Consider the following 21,075-nt stretch of genomic DNA (forward strand, 5'->3'; position numbering starts at 1 on the left):
TGTTCTCATAATTCGAACTATGAAGAGGTATGCCGTAATCATAATCGAATTTTGAGAACGCAACATATATAGAATTTCCTTATGCTGAACCATTCCAACATAACATTCATATATATCATAGATTAAAATCTCAATCTAAGCTTGTAGAATTGGAATGAAGTATAAAATCATCTCCCTTAATTATAGCAAAACAACTTTTTCAAGGTGAATAGAAAATTTTGTTTTCTATAATTAATATTGCTAACTTGCAACACTTAACATAATAATCATGCACCCACTAGCATAATGATTATTATCTTACTAGCATAACACTTATGCTCCCACTAGCTTTGACATGTATCCAGAGATCAATTGGACTTCTAGAAATCAATACTTTATTGACTTTCTTACCGAAGTTCAGATTTCTGATACGAGATTGCTTTTATAAGACTTTATCAAAATCATACACCTTTCCTTAGATAGCTCACTTGTGTGTCTAAACAATTATGAAGAGGGATGCCGTAATCATAATGTTTAGACCTTTTGTCATTCTCACAATTTCTATCTACTCAAAATCTACTTAGTGAAAGAGTTTCCTCACCATCATTTTCATGAATCGGAGAGAAACCTTATGACACTTAGATTTTTATAGTGTGAGTGTTCCTATCCATGTGAATTTGTCACAACCATAATCACAAGACAAGGTTAGTGACAAAACCAAATTCAAATGGATTAAACTTGTTCAATCTTAATTTCTTGCCACCCGGCAGCCCAAGGGCCTACCATTTCTTCCAGGTTGTTATGCAAACAATTGAGAACTCACAGAACTCATAAGCATAGTTAATTTTTAACTGGAATAGACACAGAAATAAAAATATGTCAACACGATAGGTTACAGACCTCAAGTCGTGGGCTAGTGATTAACAAAACTCTTGATTAGTTCTTGAAACTATCTCAATACTCCCACTGTCCTCTTGACATATAAGATTCTCTTTGTCAAGAACCATTCCTTGACAAAACAAATATTCAAGAGTTAGTGCGGATTCTCATCAAGTTAAACACTTCTCACAATTGGTCTTAGTTGGTCTTTGTCTTATCCAAAACATCACAACTTACCAATCTCAAATATACAAGAATAGGAAACATCTTACTCTACATTGGACAATTGTTAAAACTTTCGAAAGACCATGTCACTCAAGTTACAATCTTGGAGTATAACTCCAGGATTTGTTTTTGGAACGAACTATGGTTTATCTTTTGATTGAACCATTTCAACAATTCACGATTCCTCTCCTTAGGCAAACAAATGCACTAAGGTGTACTTAGAGGATCAATTTTGATATGGTTCCATAATCATTAAGATAATCATAAAACAAGATACACAAGTACTCTCCCATCTCTTCAGATTGGAGAAACTTTTATCTTTCCGTCTTATTTGATTCTTCTTATTCATTCTGCCATACATTGAAACTTTTCCAATGTTTCAGAATTACACTTAAACTTGTAAGCATAACCATATTAACTAAACTTTAGTAAATCATGACGAATAGTCTTATTGATCCTTTGTGGTGGACTTTGACTAGTGTACAAGAATGTGTACTTGATCCCTTAGTCCTTCACTTGAGTCACATATACATGTGAACAAGGACTTAGTCTTAATTTCCCAAAGATGAAAATTTCTCATTCATCATACTATACAACTTGCATGATTTCCAAGTTTCTATCCAACTGAAACCTTGGGCGATGAGAATATTTCCTTATTTGGTAAATTATGACACTACCACAAAAAGAATCAAATTCATTTACCAATATTGCTTATCAATTGGAACATATAAACAACAATTTTTTCACAAATGCCATTGTAAGGATACCTAAAAATAAATAAAAACAAAAATTTTCTTTTATTTTAAAACTTGCGGAAAAAACTTATCCTTACAATGCAAATACATATGAAAACTTGTTGTTATCTATTCCTAAGCAATATCTCATAACTCTTATGCAGTGGCTCAAATTCTGGTCATCGAACCATGCGATCAAAATCAGCACACTCTTTCTTTAAGCTTCCTTTGATTCTTCCAAAACATCAAAATGCAATTATATTACATTATGTATTAAGAATCTCCAAACGGGATCTTAATAGAGTTAGATAATGGGCTTTACCTAAAGTAGAGTCAAACATTTGACTTTGCTATCCTTATGGACTTTTAGGTAAATTCGGCAGCTTCGCAACTAATGCCCCTTCCTTTGGCAAAAGAAACATATGGACTCTTTAGAAATGGTACATGAGACTATCACAGACTTAGCCTTTCTCTTTACCATTAGGTCAAACGACTTAACCATGGCCGATCCCTTTCCATTGGGAAGAGAAAGGTTTTCTGGACTTCTAGTGTTATCATTATTAATGTCCATGAAAGTTTGGGAAGTAGATCTTCCAATCTAATTTGCTTTACCAATGCTCCAAATCATTGTTGATTCAGCATCATCAAGCAAATATATAAGATCATTAAGGTTCATGTCGTGATCTGTCATCAGGGAGTGACTAAAGAACCAAGTCAACAGCCAACTACCTTGAGATTTCGACACCCGACTCTCCCGGCTTGTCAATATGTGACTTAACCTCTAAGATGTAAGCACATATAGACTTTGCTTGCCAATAGGGATTGAGTGACTTAGAACTTATCAAGTCTTTAAACTTGTGGGATAGGGAGAACTATTGGAGGAGGTAGAGGAAGTGAAGTATGATTTCCAGTCCCACTAATGCACAACAAAGGGATTGATCTTTCACCTTGATTGCCATTTGGGATATCATCTTCATTAGGAAGCTTGTTCCTAATGATTTGGGAAGACTATAGTTGTCTGAAGGAGACATCTATAAGGGAGAAATTCAAGTTAGTTGATTTAAAGTCCTTAATATAACACCCAATATGAAATATTAAGGCTAGGACCCAATAACCTATTTATAACTGGAAGAGGGATGTTGTAATCCAAATTATAAAATAGTTAAAGGTGGTTAAATGACGATTTACCAATTTCCACCATGAAAAACGAAATATAATTAAGTTTTAATTGGATTTGAAACTCCTAGATCTTTTGAGATACATTGAACTTGCAATGGCATGTTTGAATCTCGATTGTGCCCTCTCAAGTTTGTGACTGGGATGTCGAGGATCACAAACAAGGTGTGAATAACCATGCAAATTGACTTGATACCCTTAACTTTATCACCTAAACGATGTTCCGGTTAACCACACACGCTCCACCGATCTATAATAAAGTCAAGTTACCCTTTGCCACTCTTACTAGTCCTTATTAGTGTGTCGGTTAACCACACACGCTCCACTAACGACTTGGTAAGGTACAAAGTGTAATTTCATGGGTTAGCACATATTTCACATTTTCCTAAGTAACAAAGATTAGGAATTTAGTGTTTAGTTACTTAGTATTTATCATTATACTTTTAATGAAGGGAGAATTATTGTCCTTTCCTACTCGTTCGGCTAGCGACCCTCCACCAGTCAAGGAAGCGGTGGGTGACAGTGGACACCCATTAAACTACCATTTTATAGGCAGTAACCTTATACCCCCTTATAGATCGGCTTCGTGAATGTGGCCTACTAATGGTAAGATTGACTTTATCTTATACATATCTATATAATTAAAATTATAATAATAGTATAAGGGTGTATTTTAAACATTTAAAATACTTGGTGGTTTAATCTATTAATTAAACTATACTATTAATTTAATTAAACTTAAACCATGTCGTTATGGAATTATTAACTCTTTTAATTAAACACTTTAATTAATTTAATGAAGTCCATAAAGTTTGAATTTTAACTATTAAAATTGTAGAGTTTGGAATTAAAGCATTAATGTGTGTGAGACTTTACAAATTCCAAAACTTGAGGGCAAGTTTTCAAACTATTCAAAACCTTTCATTTCATAACTTATGAGTTTGATGGTTCATTAAAATGAAGACTCTTCATTCTTATGTAACTCCTTATCTTTTAATAACAATTTTAAGGAAGTGTCTTTTCAACATCCATAACTTGAGGAAAAGTTATGGAGTCATAAAACCATTTAATGAAAAAGACTCTTCATTTTTATGTAACCTATGACACCTTTTATGAGTTTTAAGATTCATAAATATGACTTTTCATATAAATTAAAGACAAGTTACAAAAACATACTTTGTGAACTAACTCTAGATTAATTTGGATTGAAAACAACTAAAACACAATTTTTTTCATTAATCTAAACTAACTCATAAATCAAGGAAACATAAAACTCTTGGTAATCCATAATTTGAGGACAAGTTATGGACTCCATACAATTCCATTGAGATCAAGAATTATACTAATAAACAATTTGCACATAATTTATATGATCTACCAAAACTCATAACCATGAACATTCATAATCAACATTTTTCAAGAATCACATAAACACATATAAAACTTGAAACTTTGATTATAGCATTGAAATTGGTTTAGCATAATCATTACCACATTAAAAAAAAGTTTTATAAGTCCAAAACAGTCAAAGTAATGATTCTAGACCAATTCTAGCACCAAAACACGAAGATATGTTGTTTGGGGGGTCCAACTCGTCGAGTGCATGAACAAACTCGGCGAGTTGGATGAGTTTACACTTGGACTCGTCGAGTCCCTTTTATGGACTCGGCGAGTCTGCTGTGCAGACAACACCAAAATTTGATTTTTCAGCCAATTTGCATCAAGTGTAAGTGAAAACAGGCCTAGGCTCTGATACCACTGTTGGGTTTTAAGCATTCTAACACTCCTATGGTGTACATGCAATCCTAAATACCTTGGATTTATGCTTTCTCTATTATACATGCAAATATCAATGTCCAAGGTATTTATCCTGACTAGCATATTATGAAGTACAAATAATATAAACTCTAGTAGAATGACATACCTCTTTGTTGGTGCTTGATTCCATGTAGCTTGAGAGCCTAGTGCCCCAAATGTGACACCTCAAATGGTTCACACAACATCAAATGCATTTGGAATAACTTAGAGAGAAAGTAGAACACTTCAAAAATCGGTTTGCCCTCACTTGTTTCACTAGTGGCCGATTTCTTCAACAATAAGATCATTATATAGTTAGTCACAATTAGGGTAAACCCTAATTGTCATGGCTTTCCATTTCCTTGTATCCATGGGTTCAAATACACCATGGAGCATCTTATGGGTTTCAGCCCAACTTGATAATCCATGGAGCAATAGCCCACTATATAAGTATGGATGATTTACACAATCAACCCATATATTTAATTAGTCTTCTTTTGATCACTTAATTAATTCTAGATTAATTCTTGATCAATACTAATTAAATAATCTTATTAATATATTAGAACTTATAATATATTAATAAACCTGAAGTGTTATTTCTCTCATTTTAGTCTATCCAAATGCATGATGCCATGCAACCCAAATTGACCATGCCGGGTCGGGTCAAGTATATACCAATTATAGTTATGGACTTAGACACTAATCCAACAGAATGGAGGACCAATGACTTGGAGAAGTTCCAAGTAAAAGACTATAGAAGACTCAACTAGCTTGCCAAGGAAGCAATGTGGCTAAATAAGATCATCAATGATTCGAGTGTTGTTCTTAGCATAGCCAAATTGATTGAGATCTTTTGTGATAATGATGGAGTAGTTGCCTTAGTTAAAGAACCTCAAGATCACAAGCGCACATGGCATATACAGAGAAATTTCGATTATATAAGCAAGATAGTTGAAGGTAGAGACATCATTGTGAGCAGAGTACCATCCAAAGATAATCCAGTTGATCTGCTCACTAAACCATTATCACAGATCAAGCATGATGCTCATACTAGTTTTCTTGACATTAGATCTGCTAGTGATTTGATTTGATTTCACAATTTGTAGTTTGATCATTTGGAACATTTTTAGATATTATGCTCTTGTGATATTAATAATAAGTTACTATGTTTGTTCATGTTATCTATGTTCCTTTTTTTTTGCTTGTTTAGAATCACTTCCAGAATAATAATTTATTATTCAAAATTCCATAATCAGCCATGTTATTGGAAGATAGTAGTGAATTAAGATTTTCATAGTATTGATAGATTGTTCATAGGGATGAACATATCAAAGCCTTATGACCAATACTGATGAGTGCTTGAAAATGGAGATTTTAAGTATTGGAGTAACCACGCTTAAAGATTACTCCATGGATCATGTCATGAGTAAATTAGGACGAATATGTTTTATATTCTTCAAATGAAAATGCATGAGGTTATGTTCTACAATTTGTTGTGTCTTGGTTTTACCCCAACGTTGTTCGTAACTGGCAGTCATACATTGTTTGACTAGATATTTCATGAGAAATAGTATCGACCTATCTAGTCAAAGTTTATTTGATCCTTCTGCCAGAAATGGAGATGTAGATATCTTTGGGGCCCTCGTTGATTTGGTGTTGATAACAAATTCTTGGCCAAGCTGAGACTAAGTCGATTAGGTCCAATAATTACTCTGGAAGTCATCACAAGTCAATATCTGGAAACATAATCTTGAACCATGAGATTGAAGCTAAATCCATGTCTCTAGTTCATAATAAGATATCATGAAGATTAAAGGAATCAAAATTTATTAGTCTTAGGGTTGTTTATAGCACTGTTGCTATAAGTACAGTAGTCGCATTGGACTACCACTCACTGTTGTCTCTAGTAAGTATTATGACCAGTCAATTATTGATGCCTAAGTGCAAGTGGGAGCTGATAGATATTAGCACCCATAGTCATAACAAGCCCGATAATATTACTATAAATAACATTATCCTTTTGGGTTACATGCAAGAACAAAATAAAGTATATTAGAAAGATATTTATTTAAGGGACTTATTTTGTTAATTAATTAGTAGTAAATAGTAAATAAGTGAATATGGAATATTCCAAAATGATTTGAATACCATAGATAATTATAATTAAGTTTGGTAATTATCTCTAGGGTTTCAAATCAGGTCCCTATAAATAGAGTGCTCCAAATCCGGTTATGACACTCGTGAAAAATACCTCTTAGTCTCAAAAGTTTGGAATCCTCAAAAACCCTAAGAAATCACGAAGTGAAGTTCCCACATTGTGGCAGGTTGTTTAACATGTCTTGCTCGGCCACATAATCAAGATTTCAGTTCTGTTTGAAGCTTATAGTTCGAGGGTTGCTTAGATCTGCTTGTGTCTTGTTTCTTGGGTGCAATTTCAGAAGAAGGACTCTACGTTGGGTTCCCTAGTCCATTCAAATGACTCGTCAAAAAAAGAAACATACAAAGAACGCAAAGGTATGATTTCATTCTATTATGTCCTTATGAGTTGCATAGATTAGTTAAGTTAGATCTAGTTGTTTCGAGTCTTAGATCATAATTGTTTGTTATTTCCGCTACCCAATGATTGATCTTGGATAGGCTCGAAACTCATCACTAACCTTGCAAGTCTCGTTTTGTTTTCAAAAAAAATGCACACACAAAATTTATTAGTTTTATTAATCATGACATTTTTATCGATGAGAAACTCCTTAGTACAATTGGTTAGAGCCTCTGGTCCTTAAACTAATAAATCATACCATTACTTTTGGTAATTGTTTTATGCAATTAAATATAAATATATTTTAACGATTATGATGTTTTTATTTGAAACAAAATATATCTTATACAATTAAATATAAAGATAGATTAATAACTGTGATGTGTTTATTTAAAAACATTCGTAACATCCGTTTTTATAATTTATAAATCTTCATCTAACAAATAAATAAATGTTTATTATATGAATTCATAAACAAAAACTAATATAATAAAATAATAGTATTTCTTTTAGAACACCGAAACATGTGTTTGGTTAATATTCTTACAAAATTGAAAATTATTGTTTACTTTATTTGTATAAAAAATCATCATTTGCTATTAAAATTTAGATAATTTTAAAGTTGATAGTTAGACTTTAGAAAATTTAATTTATTATTATTATATTTCAATTTTAGTTTATAAAACTTGTCAGTTGTATCTTAACTTGCCTACTATTTTTATCAAACACATTCATACGTTCCAAATGTGATATTTTGGGAATATCACTTATATTTTTTAATAATTATGGTTATAAAATCTTTTAACTAAAATAATCTAATGGTGTAATTTAACAAGATGAGCAAAGGTGGCGGTGTGAACTAGATTTTTCATTTGGAGGGCCCACAATCTCCACCACCACAGATATTACTATAAATTCATGGATTCCATAGTTTTTCTTCTCATCACTCAAGAACACCTTCCACCACTTTGTATCGACGGCATAGTTCACCGGAGGGATCAGTCGGAGACTGATAATGGCGAAAGTAATCAAGGTGGCGAAAGATGGAACCGGCAACTTCTGGAATCTGCAAGATGCAATCGACAGCATACCACTCGAAAACAAAGCCCGAACTTATATCACTCTCTCTCCAGGAACCTACTTGCAGCCGATCCACATACCAAAGAGGAAAAATCTCATCACCATCACCGGAGTGAACCCTGAACTCACTATTATCACCTGGTACAACTGCGCCACCAAAATTGAGCATCACAAGGTTTGAATTCTTCCTTAAATCGACAACGATAAGCCTTTGATTAACCACATTTTACGTTTCTATCGATATCTGATCATCTGATCAGTTTCATGCCATCAATTTATGAGCTTCTTTTTGCACAAATTAACGAATCGAATATCTTTTGCTACTAATTATTCGAAAGTAGCTTGTTTTCACAAATGGAATCTGATACTTGATACTTCCTGATTTGCAATTGATGTTCATCTGAAACAGCCAGCAAGCCTGATTGGAACAGGAACGTTTGGATGTGGTAGCGCCATTATTGAAGGAGACGACTTCATTGCTGAAAACGTCACATTCGAAAACAATGCCAGAGAGGTTCTATTTCTTCTCTTCTTCTTCTTCTTCCATAACTTCAATTACATACAAGATCAAATTTGTTTGTTCTTACGAATAACAACTTTTCAATTCAGGGTTCCCACCAAGCTGTAGCTGTGAGAGTTTCAGCTGATCGATGTGCTTTCTACAACTGCAGATTTCTTGGATTTCAGGTAAACTTTTTACAAATTTTCACACATCAATCAATCTTGAAATTGAGTTTAAAGATTTAAGATTTTTGCAGGATACCCTTTATTTGCATATGGGGAAACATTATTTTAAAGATTGTTATATCGAGGGAAGTGTGGACTTCATTTTTGGTAATAGCACAACTTTATTTGAACATTGTCAAATCCACTGTAAAGCAGCTGGTTATGTAACTGCCCACTCTAGAACATCTTCTCAAGAAACAACTGGTTTTGTATTCCTCAGGTTACTTTCTCAACTTATATTTATGAGAACATAAAAAAATTTATCCTAATACCCCAAAGTTTTCACTTTTCATATAATAACCATTAAATTTTGCAATACCCAACGTCAAATTCAATATTTATTGCAAAATTGGTCCCCTCTATATTTATGCAGTTTTTTTAGATTTTTTTTCTTAATTTTTAAACCAATTATTTTGGAAAATCTCTCCACATACACTTCATTTTCATACTAAGAAGCTCCTTTGTAAAAATGGTATTTTGAAGATGCCCATGTTTTTTGAAAAGAAATTATGATTTTTACAATAATAATTAATATGAATGATTTTGAATTATATGAAAACAATTTTGTAGTATACGTATAAAAGTTTCCTATTATAATAATTTATTTTACTAATCTAATATACTTTTATGGTGGCTAATGTTTTAAAAACCGAATTTTTAGTTGAACCAGTCTAATGATCAATTCCTTCTGCAACAAATTGCAAACAATGGATCTGGAATTTGTTAAGATTTAAGTGATATATATATATATATATATATATATATATATATATATATGAAAAATACTACCAAATTTTGTTATGCAAAATGTCTCATTTCCAAATGTTTTTGTTTAATTTAACTAGTTAAACGAGTTTTTGTAAAAACCGCTTTGTTCATTCTGATTCAGAAATAAACATAAAATTGATATCAATTGAACTGTTTCCTTTTTCGATTCAACCGAAAGGAGTTTTAAAAACATTGATAGTGAGAAGTGGAAACCATACAAAAAAAAAGAAAAAAAAAAGAAAAGGAAAAGCAAATAGTGAACTTCACCTTGGGGCCTATTTGGAAGAAAAAGAAAAAGGAGATGAATTTTTTTCTCTGTGCTTTAAAATATTATACTGTACAACTATATAATGCATAAATTGTTATGTATGACAAAAAACTGTTTTCTACTAATCACTTCCAAAAGAAATACTATTTTGTGGCAAATCATTTGCCATAGTTGTTAACTTTGTTTTTTTTTCTTAAAATTGAATTGATTGAAACTTTAATTAGTTGTAAGCATGTGTTATATATGAAATGTAGAATTTGTGTGGATGTTGTAGGTGTGTGATAACAGGCACCGGGGGGATGCATTGCTCATATCTTGGACGGCCATGGAGACCTTTTAGTAGGGTGCTTTTTGCGTTCACATACATCGATTCTTGTATCAAAAATGAGGGTTGGCATAATTGGGGCAACCATGAGAATGAGAAAACTGCTTGCTTTTACGAATACAAGTAAATACTATTTTACACTTATATATCTAAAAAACAAATGATATTCATCAATCTTAACAATTTAAACAAATGAGAAGTTAAGGAAAAAAAAAGAAAGGCAAATAAGTGAAAAGTTAGTATTTTAATACATAAAGATTTTTTTTTTTGAATAAATGACTTATAATTTTTTAAGTAAATTACATTTTTGGTCCCTAGGTATAGCTGTTATTTCAATTTTTTCCCAAAAAAGTTATCGCTTGCAATTTTGGTCCATATTAAGGTTTTTGTAAAGCTTTTGGTCTATGGTTTAAATATAAAGACTATTTTTTCAACAAATTTTGCAAAAGATAGTTATACTTGGTAACCAAAAATAATCTTTTTACTAAAAACATGGATAAAAAATGTTACAAGAACCAAGAATAAGGGCTAAAATTGCAAGAACTTTTTTTTTTTTTGAGATCAAATAGGGTCAAATAAATGTAATTTACTCTAACTTTTTTTTGGAAAATAAAGATACAAATGGGAAAATGATAGAAAAAAATATGAATGAATACAAATTTGTAAGCACTTATGACTTAATAAGGAAAGTTCTTCAAACTTTATTATCATGTCATTCTTGTTAAGTCTATTAAATAAAAGAATAAATATTATCCTAATTTTTTATATTATAAATTTTTTATAAAAAATTGCAGATGTATGGGGCCCGGAAGTTGGGCTGATAAACGTGTGTGGTGGGGGAAACAACTAAGTGACCGTGAAGTCGAACCATTTCTGAATCATACTTTCATTGATCCGGACCGCCACAAGCCTTGGCTCTGGACAAAATTCGGTCATCGGGTACCCTATTCTGCTTAATACACACTTCACATGTTGATTATGATATCTTTGTGATTTTATTTAAATGTCTTTGTTTGTACCTATCAATTGATTGTATGTTTTATTCACTCGATATTTGTTGAGATGATTTGATATGTAACATATCATTATGTCGAATGTTTGAGGATAAATAAGATTGTGTATTATTGCTTTTTTTTTATTCTAAAAAGAATTGCAAGCACTTTATAATTAAGTTGTATACTCTAAAAATGTTACTTTATATATATATATATATATATATATATATATATATATATATATATATATATATATATATATATATATATATATATATTTGTTGGTTAACATATAAGATCACATAGCAATCACTTGCAAATTTTAGTTTGTTGGGATTGTTTATTTAAGTTATTTATTTGTTTAAATCGGTTTGATACCGATAATAAACAGATTTTAGTCTTTGGATTGGTAAAGATTTACAACTATTTATTGACTTAAATAAGGATTAGTGAATAAGTTGGTTTATTTCTATATATTTAAAACTTCTTATTTATGTTAGGAACCCAATTACTTATTTACCCTTATCATAACCTAATATTTCATATATATATTTAATTTCTCTATATTATACACTGCTTTGCTCTTTCTTTTTCTTATCCGTGTTGTGTTTTTAATCGATGGCTTTGTATTATCGTATTGTTTTGCATCATTAATTGTTCTAATATAATACACATGCATTCTTGGATAGATGTGTTCAATCAGATGAATAATTTTGATTCAATTTTGATATGTTTAATTTCGCTACATGAATAATTTTGATTGAATTTCTATAACTTTTAGGTCATTAAGCATGTGGATATAATGATACTTTCACTAATTAATATTGTTGTATCAACAACCATTAAGCATTAGACCATCTTTAACCCTTACTTTAAAGTAGAGATGAGCATTAGAACCGTCAGAAACGGAACCGGACCGGAACCGAACTTGGAACTGGACCGGAACCGGAATTGGTAATAGGACTCGGTTACCGGTTTTCTAATTTTATGAAAACCGGAACCAGTTTGACATTTTTCTCATTTTTTAAAATTTACATAACTCACTCATATCAAGTTGGAATTATATAATTTTTTTTCCAACATGTAATTTGGAGTTTGTAATTTATTTTTTTCCTATACAAACATATGTTTTGGTTATATATTGAATCAAACTCATGCCCCGAAAGAAAAGAATATCGATGTTGCGTTTTTCTATTTCAATATTTATTTAATTTTTTTAATCTGTCCTATTTTTTTTAAATGTGCATAACTCATTCATATGACATCGGAATTACTTAATTTTTTTCATCATGTAATTTGGTGTTTGTACTTCATTTTAGACTATAATAACACATATTTTGGTTAGATATTGAATCAGTTATAGACCCCGGAAGACAGCATATCAATGTTGCGTATTTTCTGTTTCAGCATTTTTTTTTTTTTTGGAATTCGTCCCGCTTTTAAAATGCGCATAACTCACTCATATAAAGTTGAAATTACTTGATTATTTTTTCATCATGTAATTTAGTGTTTGTACATCAATTTAGAATGTAAAACGTCAAAATTTTGTTAAATATTGAATCATTTACAAGCTTCGGAAGATAACATATCATCTATAATATTTTAGCCAATTCTAGGTTGAAAAATAACCGAAAAAACGGAACCGGAACCGGAATCAGAACCGACGGTCCGGTTCCCGGTTCTTATAACATAGAAAAAGTGGTTCCGGTTCCGAACCGGTCCAGTTCTAAAGCTCATCCCTACACTAAAGTCCTCAAACTCATGTAAATTTTATATTCAGTGTTACACTAAAATCCAACACTAGATATAGCGTTACACTAAAATCTAACATTATGTACAGTGTTAGGTATAGTATAGAGTTTAAGCATTATAGTATAATTTATAGTGTAAAAGTGAATTTTTAATGTAGGGTTGGATATGCGCTTAAGCATGTAAATATAATGATACTTCAATAATATATCAACCATTACATATTTAACACCCCCTCCGTCCCAAAATTATTCTTCATGGACAAATAACACATAAACTAAGGAAACATTAATTATCATTATTTTTAATAAATGAAATTATAATTGTAGCATTTTGTTGCATTTAATTACATGGTAGTTGTATTTAATTATACAGTAGTTTAATTAATAATGATGATATTTTGGTAAATTGATATTTATTTTTAGAAATAAACTATTATTTTTGGACAACCAAAAAGAAAATATGAATTATTAATATGGTACGGAGGGAATAATATATTTAAAGATTTGGTAGGTTTAATAAAATAAATGACAACACAAGTTCGTATCGTAATGATCACCATCTTTATATAAATATAGAAAGAGATAAAGTTGTTTAAGTCGTAACTCCGTCTAAAAAAAGATATTTCTATTGTTATTATTATAGTATTTTCATGAAAATATTTTCTTTGATGCTATTAATATCAATACTAACAATAATCTTGCAAAATACTTTTCAGATGCATATTTTTATTATATAATAATTATTTATGGGAAATCTTATTAACATAATCGAAGTTGCAATTTTTTATTTTATTAATTTTCTATTAAAATTATTATTATAAATAACAAAGATAAACCATGCTAAAATATATATATACATATATATATATATATATATATATATATATATATATATATATATATATATATATATATGTTTTAGCATGGTTTATCTTTGTTATTTATAATAATAATTTTGTTGTTACATTTCATACACTTATTACTTTTATCACATGTCATTTTATTGTCTTTTTGTATTTTTTTAAAAATTTCATATAATATTTAATGCAATAATTGTAATGAATGTAATCAAAATTTATATTAATTTTGTTAACGCAACTTTGCATCTAATTTTAAAATTTCTAAACTAAAGCTCAATTATTTCATTTGTTTTATTTAAATTATTTGTTTAAATTTGAAAAATAGATAAGCATTTTAATTTCATTAATTCAATAGTTTTCTTATTTTTCTTAAATTCAAACCCTTAAATGTTTAGAATTGCATACTTAATTTTTTTTTTAATAAATTCATGTAACACATGGGTCTCAAAACTATATATATATATATATATATATATATATATATATATATATATATATATATATATATATATATATATATATATGGCTAGGTTATTTTGTTTTTTACATTTATTGTGTGCTACAATGCACGAATAGAAATTTAGTAAATTAAATAATTATTTAATTAAATAATTATGGATATTAAATGATTTCCATAATTATATGTATATTAAATGATATCCATAATTATATTTCTCTTTTTATGGAAACTAATTAAATCCGTCGTTAATGCCAGCAATAACATTCTTTCAGAATGAATTTGCGTCTAGATTTTTATATATGTGTTCGTACTTTGTTTCAAGACTCAATCACTTAAAATACAATAAAGTTGTATGGAATATGAAGAACAGGAATGTATTGTACTAGAATACACTCTCATTCTGCTGTAATATACTCTCATTCTTCTAGATATGAATTTATTCTGAAAGAATATTATAGTTGACATTAATGACGAATTTAATTAGTTTCCATAAATATAAGTTATAAGTATGGATAGTATTTAATATACATATAATTAATACTAAATTCTTATTGGTGCATTCTAGCACACAATAGATGGGAAAAACATTTGAACATACATCTCTCTCTCTTTCTTTCTCTCTCTCTCTCTCTCTCTCTCTCTCTCTCTCTCTATATATATATATATATATATATATATATATATATATATATATATATAACACTTATATTTTTGAGGTTTGTATACTACACAAGTTTCTTATAAAAAAAAATTATACATTATATATATAAGCATTATGCCATTCTTCTTCATTTTATAGGTATAAGTAGAATTTTTCAATACTAAAAAACTACTTTATTCTTATTATATTTTTGTAACTAATAAGTTATTTCAAACGTTTTTTATAAAATTTTATTTTGATACCAGATAAACTAATAAACACTTATATAAAAAATAAGATTTTACTTTAATAAACAATCTCAAACACGGGAAAATATATCGATTCATATAAGATATTATCTCTAAGTAAATGGTTAAAGTTTTAAATTTAAAAAGATCGTTAAAATGAGCCAAAAGTTATTCACGATTCAAAAAAAGTATTTTTTTTCTTTCTATCTTTGATGTTATTTATATCATTTTTATCATTAATTTTGCAAATTATTTTTCAGCTGTATATTTTTATTATATAATATATTTTTCAAGTAATCTTATAAACATAACTGGAGTTGCAATTTTTTATGTTATTAATTTTCTATTAAATTTATTATTATGAATAACAGAGCTAAACCATACTAAAAAAATGATATATATATATATATATATATATATATATATATATATATATATATATGCTTATGTTATTTTGTTTTTACTAACTATTGTGTGCCAAAATGCACAGATCTGGACCAACGGATGTAATTAATCAATGGACATGATTTGAGAGCGTATTATATTACAATGGGATAACATGTACCATATAATCACACAAATTTTAACAAAAGGGTATTTTAGACAATTCACTATATTTATAAAAGGAAATTTTCGGGTTTTTAGGAATATTTAATTATCCTAATTTTAAAAATATGATTTTTTTTAATTAATTAACTTTTAATTCAAATGTAATTTGTAAATGTAACTAATTTTATTCTATCAAAATATTTTTTTTGCTAGAATGATGTTTTTTCAGAGTTTTATTCTATTAGAATATTATTGAAGAATAATACAATTCTTGAATTTGAGGTTGAAGAATAACAACATTCTAATATATTCTTATACATCCGAACTTAAATACAAATTCATACATATTCTTACAAAGTAAAAGTCTTACACATTTTAATATAATTATACATATTCTAAAAGAATATCAACAAAAATGAATAAAATTCTTAAAAAATAACAACATTCTTAAATTCTGAGTATGATCAAACTTTATTCATTCTTCAAGTTATTCCTATTAGGTCTTCAACGCATTCTTCTAGCCATTCCTATCAAAAATACAATAAAAACTAATAATGATTAAAAACATGTTACTTGCAATTAATTATCACTTTATATATTTTGGTAGAATACATAGAATATGACTGAATACATAGAATACATTCAGAAACATATATTTTATTTTGGCATAACACATTCTGACAGAATACATAAAATTCATTCAAAAGTTACTGCTAATAATATTTTAGATTCCAAATATACAATAACGAGGGACAATAGAAATTGGAATTCAAAATCACAAATTGAACCAAAATAATACAAAGACAAATTAATTACCTTTTTAAACAACTACATAAAACATGTGTTGTTAGTAATTCTGACAGAATGCATACCACAAATTAATTACTTGTTTGAATGTACAATGTTCTCCATGTTATCATTCAAAACATTGAAGGGTTGCATACATAAATAGAACAATCATATAAGATTCTTGATTTTGGTGTGATGGACAGAAACAATAAGCCAACTCCCTCTTTTCCATTCATATGAATAACTGGAGCAAAACATATTTAATCTAAGTCTAGTGTGGCATAAAAAGTAATCTAATGCAAAAATACTTGTAATAATATTTCTTACGCTAATTATATATATTCCACATTTGAGATTCAAACCCATTAATACTTACATGTAAATTAGATAAAGCACTTTTGTTATTAAAATCTATATTTAAAGGGAAAACTACAAAAAAGTCCCTACATATTGGCCTCAAAATCGATTTAGTCCTTATATTTTTTTTATTCAATTAAGTCTCAAATACCGGTAATCGTATTCAATTTAACCCTTTGACCCGGCCAACAGGTCATCCAACTTTCAAAAATTACATTTTTGGCCCAGATTTCAAAATTTATTACAAATTTGGTCCAAAATTTACATTTTTGGCCCAGATTTTAAATTTTTTTTACAAATTTGGTCCAAAATTTACCCTTTTTGCCCAAATTGTAGAATTTTATTATGAATTTATCCTAACTTTAGTTTTTTTTTACAACTTTTTATTCTCAAAATTTTGTTTTTAATATGTTTTTTCTTTAAAACTCATATTTATACAAAAAAAAAGTTTATTTATAATTAGATCTTTAAAACTCATATTCTCAAAATTTTTAATATGTTTTTTCTTTAAAACTCATATTTTGTTTATAATTAGATATTTCATATACAAAAAAAGTTTTTTTTTGTATAAATATGAGTTTTAAAGAAAAAACATATTAGAAACAAACTTTTGAGAAAAAAAAGTTGTAAAGAAAACTAAAGTTAGGATGAATTCATAATAAAATTCTAAAATTTGGGCAAAAAGGGTAAATTTTGGACCAAATTTGTAAAACAAAATTAGAATATGGGCTAAAAGTGTAAATTTTGGACCAAATTTGTAATAAATTTTGAAATCTGGGCCGAAAATGCAATTTTTGAAAGTTGGATGACCTGTTGACCGGGTCAAAGGGTTAATTGAATACGATTACCGGTATTTGGGACTTAATTGAATAAAAAAAATATAAGGGCTAAATCGATTATGAGGCCAATATGTAGGGACTTTATTGCAGTTTTCCCATATTTAAATGTCTCTCCGTGAAACTTACAATTTGTCTCGTACAAATTGATTTATTAGAAAATGCATTTGAAATATAGCATAGAAACGTTCGGTTTCTAGGAAATAGAATAAAAAAAATAGTCGCATACTTTTTGCTACTTCATTTATAAACGGTGCCCAAAGAATTTTGAGGGAAAGTGAATACTAGCCGAATTAATAACAATCAATTTCCATGATATTATTGAGATATAAAAATCTTGATAATGTCATTGATAGAGCAATTTCCAGAAGTTAATTACAACATAGATTAGTTTACCTCTCCTCCACAACATATGAAGATGATGACGTTGGTGCTCGACGATGTATTGGGCGGCAATGGTTGTCGGCCTTGGGGAGGGGAAACAAAGTATACGACAATGTTGATGGTGATGAAGGGTCAGTGTTTTGTAGGGTTAACAAACAAATTACCCTAATTTAATAAGGATATTAAATGTTTTAAATATTTACCATAATTAAGTGTAGCCAAAATTACTATTACACCCTTTTATGATTTATTATTAAATTTTATTTTTCTTAATTTTGATTGGTTGTTAGAAGCACACAATAATTATTGAAAACATTTGAACCTAATTCTCTCTCTCTCTCTCTCTCTCTCTCTATATATATATATATATATATATATATATATATATATATATATATATATATATCATTTTTTTTCATTTTACATGTATAAGTAGATTTTTTCAAGACTAAAAAAACATTTATATGCTTATTATGTTTTGATAACTGATAAGGTAATTCAAACACTTTTTATTACATTTAGTTTTGACACCAGATAAACTGATAAACACTTGTATAAAAAAAAGTTTGTTTTTAAATAAGCAATCTCAAACACAAAAAAATATATAGATTCAAATAAGATATTATCTCTAAGTAAGGATTAAATGTTTAAATTAAAAAAAAAATCTAAAGATAAAATGAACTGAAAGTATGTTACTTTGAGTCTTTCTTTAAAAGATATTATATTTTCAATAATATAACTTTTATAATATAGTTATTCCTAATTAAAAAAGTTTGTTATTTTTAGTCTTTCTATAAAAGAAATTATATTTTCAATAATATAACTATGTGTATTCATGTTATACAAGAATATATATATATATATATATATATATATATATATATATATATATATATATATATATAATTTTTTGTGTAGTTTAGCTTTGTTATTTATAATAATAATTTTAATAGAAAATTAATAACATAAAAAATTGCAACTTCGATTATGTTATAAGATTTCTTTGAAAAATTTTATTATATAATGAAGACAAAATTGCAAGAATGGTCCATGTGGTATGGCAAAACTAGCATGTTTGGTCCAAAAAAGTTTGGGCTCGCAAGTGTGGTCCAATAGTTTGGTTTGCTGCGAGTTTGGTCCAATGGCTTAACAACCATTACCATGCTCCCGTTAATTTCCACATCCCCCCCCCCCTCATGTGAGGGTATTTTAGTCCATTCATTCGTGTAATGTTTCCGCAAAAGATTAACAAAGCAGTTCGTCTCCTCATTTTCTGATCGTCGTCAACAAAACCCTAGACGTAAGTTCTGCTCTATGAGTTACGATTTGTAGAGATTAGCGGTGTATGAACATACCAATGTAGTATATAAGGTTATTAAACAAACCCTTCAACTCCAAGGCTGCTTATGGTACGTAATTTTCCGTATTTTCCTCCATTGAGTACTTGATTTCTTTGAAACAACTCCAACTGAGGTCGTTTTCTTTTTATTGTTTTGAAGATGGACACCCAACATTATTTACCATTAAGTTGTACCATGGATGTGAGTTCAACAAGTACCTTGATGTCTGTTACGTCGAGGAAAGTGAAAACTATGTTGGCATTATGGATATAGATGAGTTTTCAATTTATGAACTCAATGCAATCATGAAAGGTTTAAGATATAGGGTTCCTCTTGTTATATACTATCATTTCCTTGTGACTGGTGGAGACTTCCACTTTGGGAAATGATGAATATGCTGTTAACTTTGCTCAGTATGTGAGTGAGCACAAAGTCATGAAGGTATACACAGAACACGGTGAGACAAGACTATTCACCTATTTCTTGAATTCTAAACTTGTTACGAAGGTTACCCTTGTATCGTTAGATGATATTCTGGAGGATGTGCAACACATTGATGACGCTCATGATGACCAATTAGATGAAGCACTTGTGTTGCCTAACCCTAATGATATTTTAGTTGATGTGATGCCCACTCCACCAAGCCAAACTAAAATCCAAGGAAATGAAATATTTCAAGTCGTGTCCTTATCACCTGAGTATAATAAGAGAAAGGTTTGGAGGAAGGACGGAAGGATGGCATCTTGTAGTAAGAAATTATGCTTGGATGATATTGGTGAGAATGAGCAGATAGCCAAAGACTTTATTGATGTAGCTACTAATTTTGATCTTAGACTATACCAACAAATATTACAGAGCAATATTGACAAAGAAGTTCTCATTTTTCAGAATGTGGATGAAGTCAATGAACCTTGGGTGAATGAAGTAAATGAACCTTACATGGATGAGGCCAATGAACCTCAGGTAAATGATTGGAATGCACCTATGATGAATGAGGTGAACCAACTGCAGATGAATGACTTTTGGGATTTTGACTTTCAAACTGATACTTGTGTCCAAGATGAAAGTGAATATGAGTTTTAGTCTAACATGGATAGTAGTGGAAAACACAATATAGATTAGCTTGAAAGTGAAGAAGGAAGTGAAACAGACCATGAAGATGATAGCGGGGATAATGATTATTGGGTGGGTGAAGATAATGTTGTTGATGATGTTGAAGTTGATATGAGAGATTTTAAAATGAGCATTGATATAGAAGCCTAGTTCTTGGATAAAAGGTCTTGGAATTCAAGACAACATGAGAGTGATGAAGAACCTGATGAGTTAGATGTCATTGAAAATGATGCTTTTGATTCTATGGATGATGATTC

The 21,075-nt window shown here is 29.2% G+C and overlaps 1 protein-coding gene across 1 annotated transcript; it reads left to right on the top strand.

Moving 5' to 3' along the window:
- Positions 1-8,259: 8,259 nt before the first annotated feature.
- LOC145097650 (pectinesterase 31-like) lies at positions 8,260-11,634 on the top strand. The gene is made up of 6 exons (XM_079035265.1): positions 8,260-8,584; positions 8,819-8,923; positions 9,019-9,096; positions 9,168-9,355; positions 10,446-10,619; positions 11,291-11,634. Exons 1-6 carry the CDS (start codon positions 8,345-8,347, stop codon positions 11,451-11,453), a joined length of 948 nt encoding a protein of 315 aa, XP_078891391.1. The 5' UTR covers positions 8,260-8,344; the 3' UTR covers positions 11,454-11,634.
- The last annotated feature ends 9,441 nt before the right edge of the window (positions 11,635-21,075 follow it).

This window comes from Lactuca serriola, chromosome 4, assembly GCF_051521515.1.
Source record: "Lactuca serriola cultivar US96UC23 chromosome 4, Lser_US96UC23_V15, whole genome shotgun sequence".
Lineage (NCBI taxonomy): Eukaryota > Viridiplantae > Streptophyta > Magnoliopsida > Asterales > Asteraceae > Lactuca > Lactuca serriola.

Coding starts and splice junctions, on each gene's coding strand:
- LOC145097650 (XM_079035265.1), top strand. CDS start 8,345: ATGGCGAAAGTAATCAAGGTGGCGAAAGATGGAACCGGCAACTTCTGG. Junction 8,924..9,018: donor TCGAAAACAATGCCAGAGAG/GTTCTATTTCTT, acceptor TTTTCAATTCAG/GGTTCCCACCAAGCTGTAGC. Junction 9,097..9,167: donor GCAGATTTCTTGGATTTCAG/GTAAACTTTTTA, acceptor AGATTTTTGCAG/GATACCCTTTATTTGCATAT.